The 17320-nt window shown below is 40.9% G+C and overlaps 1 protein-coding gene across 1 annotated transcript in view; it reads left to right on the forward strand.

The window, feature by feature from the left end:
* The window catches only part of MYO1E (myosin IE), a 190737-nt gene that overhangs the window by 88433 nt on the left and 84984 nt on the right, over nucleotides 1-17320 (forward strand). Inside the window, exon 6 of the mRNA XM_008526764.2 lies at nucleotides 15961-16048. Coding sequence (XP_008524986.1) covers nucleotides 15961-16048 — 88 coding nt within the window. The remainder of the gene's footprint in view (nucleotides 1-15960; nucleotides 16049-17320) is intronic.

The raw sequence follows: 17320 nt of genomic DNA on the forward strand, positions 1-17320 counted from the left end.
GGCTGTGCTGTAATTTAGGAGCTGCTTTGACTTCTGACACCAACTACTGAGAGTTAGGCCAAACTTCGCAGGTTCGGGGCACAGTCCTCCACAAGACTTCCCTCACTTCAGACACAGCAGGGTGGTGACGGGGTCCCCAGGCCCCCTCACTTCTGACCAACTAGCTCCAAATTCAAGGGTTTTTACCACGCCCTCAGATTCAATAATTTACTAGAACAACTCTCAGAACTCATGAGAGTGCTGTTCTTATGGTTACAGTTTTATTATAGCAAAAGGATACAAATCAGAACCAGAAAAAAGTACAGATGCATAGGGCAAGGTCTGGGAGGGGTCCAAATGTGAGGCTTCTGGTCGTCCTCTGCCATGGAGTCATGGACGAAGGAGAGTCATGCCTCTTTCCAGTCTGATGCATGAGTTGGCAATAGCATTGCCAATCAGGGAAGTTCTCTCGAGGCTTTGATGTTGAGAGTTTTTATGTGAGCTCAATCACACACCACCTGCGTGGCTGACCTTTAGTCTCCAGTCCCTCCTGTAGGTTTGGGCGAATACCTGTGGTTTCCAGTTCCTCCAGAGGTCAGACCTTATATAGTGTTTTCCAAAGCCCCCATCATAAATCATGGTCCGTTCCCAAAGCCCGCAGGCAAACAGAGACACTCCTGTCAGACAGGATCGTGCAGGACCCTAGAGCTTATCTCCTGGTAGCAGAGCCCAGCCTCTCTTTGTGTTAATTCTTTACCAGCCAGAGCTGTGGTTCATCTGCTTTGAGAAAGTGGGTTTGCTCTCTCTGGCATGCTGTGGCTCACTCTCACCACTCCTGTGCTCCTGGACAGCAATCCTAACACTGGTCTGGGCTTCGGCTTCTTCATCTGTGAGTGAACTGATTGACCAGGTGACCTCTGAGGTCTCTCCCAGATTTGGAGCTCTTTCTTGCAAATAGTACTGGAGGAAAGAGAAGGCAGAGAAATGCTGTTCTGGCTAGAGAGGGCTAAGTTTGCAGCCACTGACACTGGAAGAGCTGGCTGCTTGATCGGCCAGGGGCTGAGTGGAATGTTGCCTACCTGAGTACATTTGTGAACAGAGAACAAACAAAATCCATTTTCCTGGGGGCCGGAAGGGAAGCCTGCTCCTTGTGCTAAAGGCTTCTGCCATAGCAGGAAAGACTAGGAAATTTTAGTATCGTTTAATTAGGAAATAAAAAGTTAATGATGACCTAATCTCTCTGGTGTTCTTTTAGACATTCACCTCCCCGTTTTCCAGGTGTGACCTTGTCTACAAGATGAAGTGCAAACTCTTTAGATGGGAAAATGCAGCACGGAGAGGCAGGATTGTCAATTTCTTCCCAATCTTTCTCATGTTTTCTAAAGAGGTGGATGCAGTCACAGGATGGACCAGCAGCTGACTACTGGACTAGAAATCAGTGTAACAAACTGAATTGAAAAAGAAAGAACTCAAGGAAGGACAGGCTGCTTTCTGAAGTACGGGCTTCCGTTGAAGCCTTGGTCCTGAGTTTTGCAAACATCTGCAGACTTGATTTCTCAAAATAGCTAAAGTTGAACAGCCTCAGGTAGGCTGATTCTGGTGAAACTCACAAATGAGTGTGAATTAGACCCCGATCGTGCTTTATAAGGAGAATTCTGCCTGTGGACAGCTTAGCTGATTATTTCCCTGAAAATTGGTCCACGAGGGGAGCCAGATTACCACGAGAGGGTTGAATTCGGAGCAGAGGGATGATCACATTGGCTGATGTCATCAGATCATGGCCTCACCTCTAGCGGGAGACAGCAAACTAAGGGTGTTGCCCTACCCCTCAGTGATCTGTTCACTTGGGGAAAACCCATCATTCCTGCTGTTTATTTTCCTGTCCTGACTCCATGTAGGTCAGCCCCCTGTTATTAACCTACACTTCTGCCAGCCCCTCCATCCATCTGTCCAAGTTAAGTTCTAGTCGGGGCTAACCCCCAGGATGTGCCTTAGAAGTTTCCCAAGTCTTTCCCAACAGCCCACTGGCAGACAGATCAGGGAGAGTGGTTGCCATGGATGCTAATTTCCTCCACCATGCCTTGTGTTCACTAATTTAATTTTCCAGGGATAAATATTTCCAATTCCTGAATTGCTTTACTAGCTCAGTGGCTCTAAAGATATCAAGGCTATACATCGAGAGATTCTGTTTCAACTGATTTCTGGTGGACCCAGAGCATCAATATCTTTTTTCAAGCTCCCCAATTTATTCCAGTTGAGAACCAAGACTAAGGCTCCTGAAATCCTGATTCCTAGTCATCTCCTGTCGTTCGCACCAGTGATCCAGGCAAGATACACTTCCTGAGTGGCTGCCCTCTGCTGGGTGCTTTCCATATAGGTTCTCTCTTTTCATCCTAGCAACCACTCTGGGTGTTGGCATTATTGTTTCTTGAGGTTTCATCCAGAAAATGAGGCGTAACAGAACTGTAAGATCCCCAAACTAGTGAATCGCAGAACTTCTATTTGAACTTAGCCCTGTCTGACTTCAAATCTCATGCACTTTCTCTATACCCTACTGGTAAGTGACGGCTTTCTGTGTCTCAAAGTCCTACATTTCAATGGAGATGTTAATAGCTACCATATACTATAAGATGAGGTCATGACATTCAACAAGGGTAGTATCCTGAACTTGAGCTCCTAGAGTAAAAGTCTCCCCGCAAAGGGATCTTTTTTTTAACCTAATCCCTTGCAAGTTGTTGGTCATAATGCTGTCTGCTACTCAGGAGGCCGATGGGTGTGCTTGTCATCAACTGGAGGTCAGAGAGTTGACACAGATGGACTTAATGAAAGAACATGTCTTAATTAGTGAAAGAACACGTCTTAATTAGTATGTTAGTCTCAATTTCTTCCTGAGAAGTAAAGATGCATCTATACATTAGATGGCCATACCTGGGCCATTTCTTTATCTTGATTGACTTGTTATCCCTGGACGTGTGTGAGGGAATTATGGATAGGTATTGATCCGTGCATTTAGTACATTCTGTTACAGAAGCCTTCATCACCTGAGGAAGCCGGCAGGTCAACTTTACAGATATACCTGCTTTTCATCCCAGAGTGTGTTCCTGCAAGCCATGTAGTTTTAAATGTGTGCACTTATCAAAGAAACCCTAGTGTGCTATATAAAATTATGCATATTTGGCACATAAAAATAAAATAGTGTATTATAAAGTTGACCTATAGGAAATAATAGAATTCTAATAAATACAGTTTTTGTATATCTTCTCAGAATTCAGAAAGTCTCTTGATGATGTCATGGTTAATGTCTTTTTAAGAAGCTATCTCAAAAAGTTTAGATGAATATATTCTTTTGATAAATTTATAAGGAGACACATTTAAACTATTTGAGTTCTTCTCAGCTAAAAGTTAGGATCGTTCTTTATCAAATAGGCATTACACTATCACATTATAAGAAGACGCCAGAAAGAACTCCAATTGTGAGAATTCAGAGAGCCTGTGTCTCTAACGTAGGCCTTTCTCCTAACCTGGGGATTCACAAACTATGGCCCATTGTCTTTATTGGTGTTAAAGTTTCATTGGAACAAACCTACACCCATTAGTTTCCATATTGTCTCTGGCTGCTTCTATGCCACAAATGCACAGTTGAGTTGTAGTGAAAGAGACCATATCTGGGCCTTTGCTGGGAAAGTTTACCAACCTCTGCCTTAAGCACAAATTATCACTGTGATAACCCCATTTATGTGACATAGCAACATTTCTAATTTAACAAGTTCATAATGGTTCTTTTTATTTTACCCCAAAACTTATTCTACCATCAACTCTGTCTTCCAAACATAGTTGCCAGATGAACGCTCCTTAACTATTCTATCATTTAGCCGATGTCCCACTTCTGCAAAAATATCTCAGTGGCTCTCCATTGCCCAGTAGAGTCCAAAGTCCCTAGCTTGGGATACCTCCAACTCTATTTTCTGCTACTCTAACCAAATTGCTCTACTCTTTTCCCTCGAACGAGTCGTGTTCCTGTCTATCTCTAAGTCCTTGCCCAGGTTGCTCTCCCTGTGTGGAATTATTCCCCCAACCAAGCCTTTCTCGTCTACCTCAACCCAGTGATCTCTCCACCCTCTGAATTTTGGGAGCAGATCGTATACCCCTCATTTTCACCACCACTTAATATTATTTTTTATTTTGCATGTTCTCATTTAAGTAATTTTTCAATCCTTGATGACTAGAAATTGATGTTAGGCTTCTTGGTCTCTCTGGTACACACAATAAATGTTTAATGATAATTTTGAAGCTGAAATACTTGAAATAAGTTGTAAGTGCTATTTGCATTTAGAAAATGGGGAGATCAGTTGGGACTGAAACAGTCAGCAAAGGTGTCACGGGGATGTTGGGACTTGACTTGAGTCTTCCCTATAGGATATGTGGGATGGAGAAAACGTGAATGACTTGACAGCCTCTGGAACCCACCATGTGTGACGGGGAGAAAATGAGGAAGATATCAGTGTGGTTGTTAGACAAGATTTCCATTGACACATGGTCCTTGTAAATTACTTGAGGGCCAGAACTGGGTCTTCTACTTCTGTTTCTATATTTTAGCCACATAGCCTTTGTGCAGTAGTGCGGGATTGCTTGACGTGGGGAGAGAAAGTTGACTGGGTGGCACATACCTCCTTGAATGACAGGCTGGGTGATGTGCAGATAAACCTGTCGCCTTGGTGGTGTCTTGCAGGTCTCTGAGCAGGGACGTGATACCACAAAAGGCTGGTTCACAAAGATAAGTCTCTTGGTAGAAAAGAGATGAGATCTTGAGAGACTACAGATATCTGATGAGGTTGTAGGGGGCTGACCGAGTTGGAAAGGCAAAGAGGACATTCAATAAGCCTGTGAAGGAATAAAAGAATAGGAAGTGAATGTGGACTCTGGGCAGTGCCAATGGAAGAACGTAACAGCTATAGCTCTGTTATTAGTATCATTGACAATGATGAGCACCTGAAGACACAGGGAGACACTTGTGAGCCCAGTAAGTGAGCAACCCATATCTGCTTAGGTCATTAATCTTCTGCGCTCCAAAATCCAGATTTTGGATTTGTGTTTTAGAATCTCATATGGGATACCTTTGGATCTATCAGAGACGTCTGTGCAAATCTACTTAATAAAATAATCATGGTGTGGAAAAAGGGAAAGGAGACCCTGCAAGTTTTTCTCGTATTCTCTACTGTGTCTACGTGACCAGACAAGATCTCGGCAGTGTGGCCAGAGGCATTTCTAAAGTCCTTGCCAACTGACCTCAGTGGACACTTACAGGGCCTTGGGGAACATTTATATGGCAGTTTTATTGCTGCCATCAAAAGTGAATTCCTATCACTTTTGGCCTGCGTCAGCTCTTGCTCTTCTAGCCTGTTTAAAAAATGTGATGTCAATTTGAAAGCTTCGCGTTTGGCGCAGTTTCTAATTTTTTTGCTTGAAATAGTCTGAAGCAGTTGTTTTCTGGAGAGTTGGGCATTCTGTCCTTAATGTGCCCAACACCAGTTTGCAAAGTCTTGTAGGTTGTATCCTGAATACGTGCTGAATAAATGTTTTTAAAAGAATAAATAAAGACATAAGAGATATTTTGAAGGTACATCAAAAGTATTTGGTGACCCACTGAATATGAGAATTTTCGTCAAGGAAAAGGAGAGAGTTATCGCTATTGGATCTTAGATTTCTGGCCATCTGCTTCAAAACACATTTGGGATTTGGAATCTCTAATATTTGCAGTAGGAAAGATTAAAGATGAAAAGATTTGAAAAATCAGATCCCCTCCAATATTTGGCTTGTGTCTCGTCTCTGTCTCGGTACCATCAAGTGTCTCTCAGATTTTCAAGCTGTCTTCCTGTCTTTGATGTATTTCAGGAACCTTTTATTATTAGCATTGGAATTGTTTTCTGTTTCTGTGGGTCCACCCAATTACTTGTTTATCCAAGCAGCATCGGCCTTGGAGGCTCCTGTCCCTCTGGCCTGGCTTTGGGAGGCCCTGTGAGCTCACACCCCTAACTGTGGGGTCTGCATGAGGACTGCCGTCTGGCTGTGGGTTTGAAGAGCAGGGGCTCAAATCTACCCTTTGCCCCTAAGCTTACTGCACATCTTACCTTCCAGCCTATATGGGTGTTGAAATTCCTTTAGCATCAAAGAGTGTTATTCAGGAAGGCTGACTCGTTAGCTAATTAACATATTATCCATAATCATAACAGTAGCCCTTTTTTGAGTAGGTGCTTGCTTTGTGTCTCGGCATCTTTTACTTACATTGTTTACAACCTGGAAAACTAGGTTTATTATGGCAGACTATTACTACCCCCCTTTGTGCAGATCAAGAAACTGAGTCTCAGAGAGGTTCTGAAACATGGTAAACTTCTCACATTCGAAATGTGGCCAGCTGTGCTCCAAGCTGGGGCTGCCTGGCTCCACTTTTCTCTGCTGCTGGAAGCTAGTAGCTGTCAGGTTATCTGGTTAATAATCCGTTACCACCCACAGTCATGTGGTGTAGTGGAAACATCTACCCCAGTGGGGTTGAGTCACAGGGTGGACTCTATTCTGTTCTGTCTAAAGTGTGTGACCTCTGCAAGACTCAGTCACTTCATCTGCAAAGCAGAGCTTAATATCTTAGAGGAATTAAAGGAAAGCCAAGTAAGGAAACACACATAAAAACTTTTCTAGACTGCTAAGGAGTGACGTAAAATATCTGCTAGTAAACTTAAAAGGGATTTCAGAGCTCAGAGGTAGCTGAGCTGGGACTCAAACTTGGTCTTCAGACTAAACGTTGGGTTCTTCTTGTTGCATCAGGCTGGGCCAAGATGAGCATTGCCATGGGGCCATTTTCTTGGCAGGCTGTAGGTGAAAATTTTGTCTGCTTGACAGTACTAATTGATTGGGAAGAAATAACATCTCTTTGTTTTGTTCACACTTTCCTCATTTTGTTAAAGAATGACTTTTTCCCAGCTACTCGGTTGTTTTGGCACGCCTGCTTGATTTTGCATTGTATACATTTAGCCATTGCAGGTACTTAAGAACTTATTTTGCAGTGTCATTACAAGAGCGGACAGATCACCCCTTTCTCTTCAGCCCTGGACCCACCAGGTGGGCAGCAGAGACGTTTCACCTCAGACTTATTTCTTTCCCAGATCCAATGGGGCTGCCAGGAAGGAAGTGTGTGAATTGAGTCTTTGGAGAAGGCTGTCCAGACCCTTCTTTGATGTGTTTCTCATTCTCGATCGCATCTTGTCTTGTGATCCGAGTGATGCAGGCTATTATTTGTTAGTTCCAGCTGTGTGTGAGATAATAAATGTTTTTGGCAGAGGCCTTCCTTAAAGGGGTGTGTATCAGCAAAGACTCAGGAGTAGTTAGAAGTTTGATTATACAATGAACTGTGCTATTCATGGAATTACTTTGGGAAACCCTGTTGCTTTTAATTGACTATCTAACCCGTGCGAGGATTTTAAATATGTACCCTCATCAGAAGCAGTATATAGCTCAGGCTCCTGAGTCAGACTGTCTTGAGTACCCTCCCAGCAACGCCATTCACTAGCTCTGTGTCCCTGAGCAAGTTGCTTAGCATTTCTCATCAAAGAATGGGGATAAGAATAGTAGCTGCCTCACAGGGCTGTTATTCGGAGCAAGTGAACAGTTCCTGGTGGACATTAACTGCTTGGTGGACACGTGCTACAGTTATTACATCCACAGTATTCTCGTTTGCTCCTTTCAAATCTCCTGTGCAATTGATGTTCATTTTCATCTTCTGATGAGTCACTTTTCAGTCACTAATATGTTCATCTCTAGAATTAGAAAAAATATATATATGTTTTCAAAACTATCCCTGTATTTTTTATCCTTGGGTTATATCTTTTGAAATAAGTGTCAAGTTCAATACTAATATGTCCCTACATAAAAAAAGTAGGGTGTGTGAATAGGTCCCAGGGGGAATTTTCAGAACTTCGTTGTCTTATCGATCTCCCTGCCATGTTGACACAGTGGACCCCCAGTTCCCTCAGCTCTGTGATGCCACATCCATCCTCCTGCTTCTCTTCGTGCCTCTAACATTTCCATCTTGTTCTCCTTGGGGAGCATCTTCAGCATGCTCCTGAGATGTCAACGGTCCTCATTTCATTTAATATACTTTGAGCTGCCAGCAACAGAAAGTCTAATTCAAACTGACTTAGAAATTAAGGAAACTTATTATCTCATATAACAAAACATGCAGAGGTTGTGCAGACCCCAGAGCTATTTAACTCATTGGTCCAGTGATGCCATCAAGGACTCAGCTTCTTTCCACCTCTCTGCTTCACAGTCCAGACATCCTGAGATTGGTTCCCCTTGGCAGTTCCAGGTGGCTACCAGTGGCAGTCAGAGAGGAACGTGCTTCCTTACTCACATCCAAAGGAGAGAGAAACCTCTCCCGTTAGTCCTCCCCTTCAGTCTAATTGGGCAACTTTGTTACTATGGACTCTTGACAGTTGCTGGGGGATGGGGGGCAGATGGCTTAGCTGAGGATGGGACCAGCTTCCCTGTGCCTCGTGTGCCAGGACAGGTACCTGAACCAAATCAGGATATTGTCAGGAAAGAGGAGCTGGGGAATAAAGCTTGAGTGGGAACAAACAGTGGCCACCGCAGTCCCCAGGGTTGTGGCTCAGCCTGTGCTCGATCACGCTTTTCCTTGGTAATCTCACTCACTCTTACCACTTTGATTCTCTTTTACAAGTTGATCACTCACAGCACTAAATCTTCCCCCTGAACCTTTCGCTGTGCTTCAGACTCACATTTTCAACCATCTGCTGACCATCTCTATCTGCCACTGATCAACAGAATTCAAAGGGTGGGGGAGGGATATATATGCCCGTGTGTGTGTTTGTGTGTTTTGCCTGTACACAAGTGAACAACTATTCCATTTATTTCTTCCTCCTCTATCCTCAGATTTGAGACATTTCCCATAAGCTCTCTTTGAAACAATTTATTTTGAAGTAATTCCATATGTGCAGAAAAATTGCCAGAAAAGTTCAAAGTACCCTTATATCTCCTTCTCCTAGTTTCCCCAACTGGTAGCATTTTACCACATTTACACTCTCCCTCCCTCCCTCCCTCCGTCCTACCTCCTCTCCCCCTCCACAGCCACACACACACACACACATACAGACATATTGGTATTACCAATGATATTAGTGTTTTTATGAAGCTTTTAAGGTTGAGCTACAGAAGCAATAACTCATCATCCCTAAACCCTGTAGTGTGTTTTTCCTGAAAACGAGATGCTCTCCTACATAACCAGTTACACTACTCTGAATGAGGACATTGATACCGGGACAGCACTATCATCCAACCCACAGGCCCCATTTACATTTTGCCAGTTCTGCCCAAAATATCTTTCCGTTTTGCTCCAGGATCCTATCCAGAAGTACATGTCTCTTCGGTCTCCTTCATTGTGGAACAGTTCCTCAGACTTTTGCTGTGTTTTCTGCCCTTCACAGTTTTAAGGAGTTCAGGCATTCAATTGGTAGGCTGACCGCTGATTCCTCATGAGTAGACTCAGGTCATGCCTTCTGGGCAGGAATGCCGTAGAAACAATGCTGGCTTTCCCTCACCTGGTCCATCCTGTAGCTGTCGGCTATGTTTCTGCTCACTAAATTCACCACATTCTCTTTTATGATGTGTTAGCATTTGGTGGGGACATATTCTGAGATTGTGGCAACATCCTGCTCCTCATCAAACCTCCTCCAGCCGTAGCATCCATTGATGACTCCTGCTCGAATCAATCACCTCTATGACGGGTGTCAAATGGTGACAATCTATTTCCATCATTCCTTCTACAGTTATTAGTTGGCAGTCTACTAAGGAGGATTTTTCCCTCCTTCTCTTTATTTATTGATTTATTCATTTTTGTGGCAGAATAGATTTATGGCTTCCTATTTTATTCAATGCATCTTAATCCGTTCTTTTCGTTATCTTGATTTGGCCAGTGGGAACGCTTTCAAACTGCCTCTTGTGTGCTTGACATGTCCACAGCAGTTGCCGTACATTTCTTTACTTTTTGGCACAGTTACCATGTTCCAGGCATAGCTTCTATTTTTCCTGGCCCAGCCCTGGAATTGTCCATTTCTCCAAGGAGCCCTGGTTCCTTTTATTGGAGAATAGTATTTAGAAACTAAGATTTGGTGCTTGGTGTTTGTTGATACTGGTGTGTCATTGCTTTTAGACCGTCTCAGTGGCCAATGCTAGGAAATATATATGTACGTATATATGTACTGTATACACCATGCACGCATGCAGATTTATTTATAACTATTTCTACATCCGTATGTGTGTATACTGATACCTTCAGGTCCAGCAGTTTGAACTGATACCTTTAATTGCAGTCTGAGCCTTTGGGGTTCTTTCATGCTTCTTTTCAAATTTGTTAATACTTTTCTCTGACAGTGAGAGTCTTGTTTCCACATTATTTTCAATATATTTGTCTGTTGCTCAATCTATTTATTTATGTGCCCAATCTAATCAATCTCCCCATCACAGCCATCTCTTCCATCCGTTACTTCAGTGCTCCTCCTACCCCTCATGGCTCTAAGTCCTGGCCCACCAGGCCTGCAGGCCCCACACCTCTGGGTAGCCCTCGAAAGCCCTTCGCTGCTCTGCATCCTTAGTCTCTGAGTTCCTGCCACCACATGATTTCCCTGCCCTGCCCTGCGGGGTATTTAAAGTCTTATCTTAGTGGCAAGATATTCACCAGCTTCTGAGGCCCCAAACCAAGAAGTCACTCTTGATTCCCTCCTATCCCTCCTCTGCCATAACCAATCCCTTGCCAAGTTCCACCGGTCTCACTTCCTGATAGGGCATGAGTTCACTCCCTCATCTCTTTCGTCACCAGCACTGCTCTAATAGAGGCCTTCACCTCCCTCGCCTGGGCCCCTCACACCCTTGTAACCTGGCTCCTTCCTTTCTGTCCAACCTCCGTGCTCTTCGCATGCTCCCCCCTGATGATGGCAGCACCTCCCAGTGTGATCTGGGCACCACTGGGGATGTCAGGTGACTGCAGGTGGCACACTGCAGGGTTTACCTAATCTTAAAGTATATACAGAGGATGATCCCATGTTGAATTTTGTTTCAGTATTTCTGCTTCTATCAAGGAGTAAGTCTGCTTTGTGCTGGCATGTTTTAAAACCTCTTTCTTAAAGAGAACAGGCTTCAGACTCAAGGCTTTTGGCAGGCCGGCTAGAATTTAATGGCAACAAAAATTGCTCATGTTAACTATTAAGTAGATTAATATTATTTCTATAAAATACATGTAAATTTAAAGAGTAATGATCAAAGATCACCTGTTGCTTCACTTGCGAGTAAAAGAACATCCCCTGATTGACCCTCCCCTGTCAGGCCCATCCTGGCTCCTTCTCTTCCCAATTCACAGGTAAATAACCACTGTCCTGATTTTTGAATATCTCATCCTCTTTTCTTTAGAGTTTTACTACTTATATTTGCTTCCCCAACCAACATCTTGTTTAGCCTTCTGTGCTTTGGAACTTGATGTAAATGGAATCATATTATATACATTCCACGTATACTTCTGCAACTTGCTTTTTTTTCACACAACGTTAATGTTCCTGAACAAAAGCCATATTGTCAGAAGTGACTAATTCTTTTTTTTCTCATTATTTCCTAGAATTCCACTTCTGAATATGTCATGGTTTATTTATCTATTCTATGTTGATGGATATTTGAGTTATTTTCACAGTGACTATTTTATTTTTATTTATTTATAAGGTTGCCGATTTTGGGCAAGTGATAGTGGTTTTCTATTTATAGTAGTCATATAGAGGTTCCTTTTTAAATAAATTTAGGTAAATTGAGTCAATTTAGAGAAAAACACTAAGTAAATAATAGGTCAATTGGCCTTTATAGGTAAAGGCAAAATTCATGAGTATGGCACAGAAAGGACTGAAGTCTGGAGTCTTTATAAAATGTGACACTGCCTGCCGCTGACCAGAATGATTGATTCTTCCCCAAACCTGATCCCCAAGCCCACTGTCATGGACTTCCGTTGCCCTCCAGCCCCTCTCCTTATCCCTCCAGCGCCCCCACTTCACACTCAAGTCCTAGTCAACTGCTGGTAGGTCCTTTCAATCGAACCCTGTGGGGTTTTTTCCTCCAGCTATTGCTCAGGCTTCACCCCACCCTGGTCCTGGGGCACATGCACACACACACGCACACTCGCATGTGCACACACACACACACTGCCCACTTGGCTAACTTTACCTGTCTTATTGAGACTTAAATAGTGTGACTTCCTTTAAGAATCTTTTCCTAACACATGCTGCAATCAGGGATAGATGCCTCTAGGATACCTAAACCCGTACACACATTTCCATGGTGTTGTTATAGCGTTTGTGCACTCCCCTGCCCCAGGAGGCAGGGGGCTCCTTCAGGGCAGGAGCCCTGTCTCAATCCAGGCTCCATCCTACAGCTTGGCACGTGGAGGGGCTTACGCAATTACAATGGGTCAACAAATGCACCCATATAATTTTTGTTTTAAATTTTTATTTTTTCTAAAGTGCAAACAAATATAAGGTTGGGAAAGCAACATTTCAGTTAGATGAACTTGATCAGTTCTAAGGAACAACCAGTAAGAGACCAGTAGAGGTAACTACTGGTAAGAACCAGTAGAGATATTTTGAGACTAGGATATTTTGGATAGGAGTAGATTTGTGGATCTTCCAAATGTAGGAATGGTTAACTCTCTTTTTCTATGGGATATCTCCCCCCAAAATATGACTGAAATATTTTTACATTTGCTAGAATAAGTTGAAGTGAATTGAAAACACTACTGATTTTTTAAGTGAGAAATAACCTTCAGACTAAGAAAACCGATTGTGGTCCTCGAATCCAATGATTATATACCATTGTAAAAAGCTTTTTCCCCCCAGAATATTCTTTCCATTTCTTTGAAATTTTAGCATATGTTTCCTTTGCGTAGCTAATGCCCATAGAAATATTACATTATTTGCTGTTTGAATTGATATTTCCTACCAAGGCTCTCTTGACTTTGTTTTAAATTTGCTTGGCTGGAAGCCAGCCGGCTATATAAAAACCATGAAATTTGTTAAAAATTCTTATTTCTAGTCCCTGTCTTTGGAGACTGGGATTCAGCAGATCATAAGAGGGGCCCAAACATGGGCATTTTTTAAATACTCTGAGGATTCTGGCAAACTGTTGGATTTAGGGACCAATGGGGCATTTTTCTAATTTAAGGCACATACACTTCTAGAGTATTTTTTGGTCCACTTTATAAATCAAGTGAAAGCAATTAAATTAAGAAATCCTGCCTATAACCATAAGCCAAGCAAATTGCTCTAACTGCTATGTGATGCAAAGCAAATAATTTTGGGTGTGCTATATAATCTGTCTAATACCTTCACATTCTTTTAACTTGGTTTTAATCCAGGGGAAGAAACAATATTTTCCCATCCCAAAAGGGCCAGTATAATTATGGTTATATATACTGTAAACTTCAAGTAATTATGTAACATTCCATTATTGTACCATGTTCTGAGCAAATTACCGGCTTCTGATCAATAAAACTTCTTTTTTAAGTGTCTGTAAATTGAAACCAAGAAATGAAAATTCCAGTCAATGTTCAGGCAGAACTAATTATTTTAAATCTTCTGAAAAATATCACAATTACCGAGAATGTAGATATCTTATTATTGGACCTGGCATACTTATTTTAATATATGAATTGAGTTGCTTTCCATTATTATTCTTTTCTTTGCTTCCAACCAAAAAGACAAAATACTTCATGTCTGATCACACTGTGAACCAAAGACACAGTGGGGGAATTGCTATACTTTTACTTCGTAATTCTAATAGGATTTGTTATGTTTTCCTTTCTTCTCTCTTTTCACACACACACACAGCTTATTCTGAGGAACTCGAAATATGAAAATATATTTACTCATCATGATAAAGGACATTGAATAATAATCTAAAGAAGTTAATCAGTGTTGATTATCACTGTGATATGTGATCCCACTTTTTCTGGAAATGCTGTTTTAAAAATGTGAAATATAGAAGTAATTGCCTGTCCCCAAAATGTAAGCATTAAGAGAAATCACATGAAATGAAACAAGAATCATCCAATTACCAGCCCCGTAACAAGTCAGAAACATTTTTTTCCTTGTTCCATTTCAGTTCTTGTCCGTACATTATTTTCAAATAGTTGTAATCACGTTATAGATACATTGTCTTCTGCTTATGTTGCTGCTTAACCTTAATTCATTGTCTTTATGTTGCCATGTAGTTTTCTAATAATTTTAAATGTCTGTGTAATATAATATTGGGTGATTGTACCATTGTACTCTTGGACTATCCATATTCTGGAATATTCGCATTATTTACAACATTATAAAATGGAGTTTCATTGTTGACAAAACCAATGCTTCAAATGAGCAAGAGTACATGTTTTGACCCTGAATCTAACATATAAATCATCTGATTACATGGGCCATTTAAACAGATAATTTCCTTATGAGCTGAAATATTTACTGTAGCTACTTGTGCTGCGAGTAAGCATCTCCTCTGAAACCGGTGTGACACTTCATCCCGGACTCGTTGGTTTTCTACTTGCTGCCGTATCTTTCTTCTGAAATTTCAGTTTGGTTTCCCTCTTCACATGACCCAGAAACCAGGAGCTGAGTACTAGGATGGTGAATGAGTTTTGCAGACGGAATTCATTCAAGGAAATTAAAGTTCTGAGTTTTGCTATAATGACTACTTTAATCCTTTTTGTTTTGTTTTGTTTTGAAATATCAAATTATTTCAATTTTATTTCGGTTTTCTTTTGGGGGTACAGGATCACCTGGCTTGGTTGTACCATGAGCAAATGTTTCCTCTTTTCTTAAGTAACTAAACAATTGATGACAGTTAATTAGGTTGGATCTTCATAGAAGAACATTTGCTCTGTATCCTAAAATTCTTATCACCAACACCAAACAGAAATATTGTTTTATAAGCTCGTAGCAGCCTGGAGTTTTCATACCAAATTCCACCTGTGTTTTACATAAGAATTCCCTTAATTTAATTCTATCATGGTAACACAAAGGCTACCAATAGGAATATGAGAAATCTGACCGACTTAAGCATGTTTTGAATTGAGGTCATCATCATTCAAGGGGATTTTGAAGGAAGAAGGGGTGTTTTGAAGGGCAGACTATAGACTGTTAATGAAAGGGTTTCCCGGTGGAGTACAGCCACCGAACGGAAGGCAGTCTTTGTTACCAGGATGTGATTAATATTGCCTCATCATTTAATTTTAGAACTTCCAAAATAAAGTTGTTTGCATCAGTTCAAGGCACATGCTTTGAAACCTGAGAGTGCCTACTTTTTCTTTTTTTTTATAATGGAAGTAACATGTGTTTCTAAAAGTTTGGAAAATAGTGAATTGAACGAAGTCTCCCATGGTATCTTTTCCTTTACTAAAACTTCTGCTAATCTTTTTGTGGTCCTTCTAGTCTTTTCTGTTCTTATGTACTTTTTTTTTCCTTTACATTTTTGTAACCATGTTTTATATATAATTTGAATCTGGTGTATTTCACTTCATGTTACTTCATATGCTTTTTTTCCCCAATATTTACAATCTTCATGTCAGTTGTAATTTCTGTATAATATTCCATCCTTCTGATGTTCCCTAATGTTCCTCATCATGTCCTTTATCATCAGGCCTTTAAAATGCTCCACTTTTTATCCTATGCACAATGATGATTATCAAGACCTTGGTCCACACACCATGTTAAAATTGCTCATACAAGTCATGGGGGTGATCTGATCCTGCCATGATTTGCCTTTCTCAACCAGTGTTGTGCTTTTTTTTTACTGAGTTCTTCTGCCTGTTTTTTTGGGGGGGTTTTTTTCAGGGGGGAGGTAGCTGGTTATGATCCACTTCACATGTGGGTATTTTTGTCTTTCTTTCCTCAGTGGTGAAAGTGGTGCTGGAAAGACAGTGGCTGCCAAATACATCATGAGTTACATCTCCAGAGTGTCTGGAGGAGGCCCCAAAGTCCAGGTGGGTTGGTGATATGACCCATTTTGAGACCTGTACTATATGAAATGGAACCACTTGCTGTTTAAAAAATGCTTTTTCTTTCACAGAAAAGACATTGGTTCTATAACCAGGAAACTCGAAATCTGCAAAGAAAAACATATTATGAGATAGAAATGCCCAATATATAATGAGCTCCTACAAATCAATAAAAAGCTCAAAAATCCAAAAGGAAAATAAACAAAGGGCATGAAAATCAGCTCATGGAGAAGGAAATGTAAATGAATCATAAAACATGAGAACATCCTCACCCTCATGATAATAAGAGAAGTGCAAATTAAAACTACAAGGGAAAACTGTTTCTTAGCTGTCAGAAAAGCAAAAATTTTGTAATACTTTAAACATTCTCTTGGTAAAAATGTAAGGACATAGTCCCTCTCATACCTTATTGATAAGAGCATGAACTAGTATACTTTTATGGAGAACATTTCAGCAAAATCTATCAAATCCACATGCATATACCCTTTGACTTGTCAATTCTGCTTAAGATAATTTATCTTTTAGATGTGCTGAAATGTATCCAAAATGATACATGTATAAAGTTATTTGATGTGGCATTTTTAGGTAATGTAAAAGCCTGGAAACAACTTAAATGTTCATTAATTGGCGTCTGGTGAATTAATTTTTGGGTCATAATTGAGTAGAATATTATACAGCCATAAAAAATGAAGCTTCATGTTCTGATAGGGAATGCTCTCCAACGTGTATTATGAATTGCAAAAGACAAGGTTCAGAACATTGTGTATAATGTGCTGCCATTTGAGAAAAAAAAAAGAGAACATATATCAATATTTGTTTGGATATGTATAACATATCTCTAGAAGGATATATGAGAGACTGATAATGATTTCTTCCAGGAGGAAAACTAGGAGACTGGGGGAAGGACATACTCTCCCTGTCTACCCTTTCAAAACTTTTATGTTTTGAACTATGTGAATAAATTTCCAATCCAAGAAATTGACACAAATTTTAAAAGACAGAGAGAAAAGAGAGAAAGGAAGAAGGCAAGATTGGAGGGTAAATATTAGGAAAAGGGGAAGACCTAGAGAACGAGGACACAGGAGAATGAAAAGAAAAGGAAGGGAATACAATATGAGCAGTTAAGTAGCATATTCAAGAAGATAGTGCAAAGAAAGGGGTAAATACAACTTTATCTATCTTTAGTTTTACTCACTGTGGTAGCAGAATCAGCATCAGTAGCAATGGGTGAAGCCCCCTCCCCAAATAGCAATGGAT

The sequence above is a fragment of the Equus przewalskii genome, chromosome 1 (assembly GCF_037783145.1).
Source record: "Equus przewalskii isolate Varuska chromosome 1, EquPr2, whole genome shotgun sequence".
Lineage (NCBI taxonomy): Eukaryota > Metazoa > Chordata > Mammalia > Perissodactyla > Equidae > Equus > Equus przewalskii.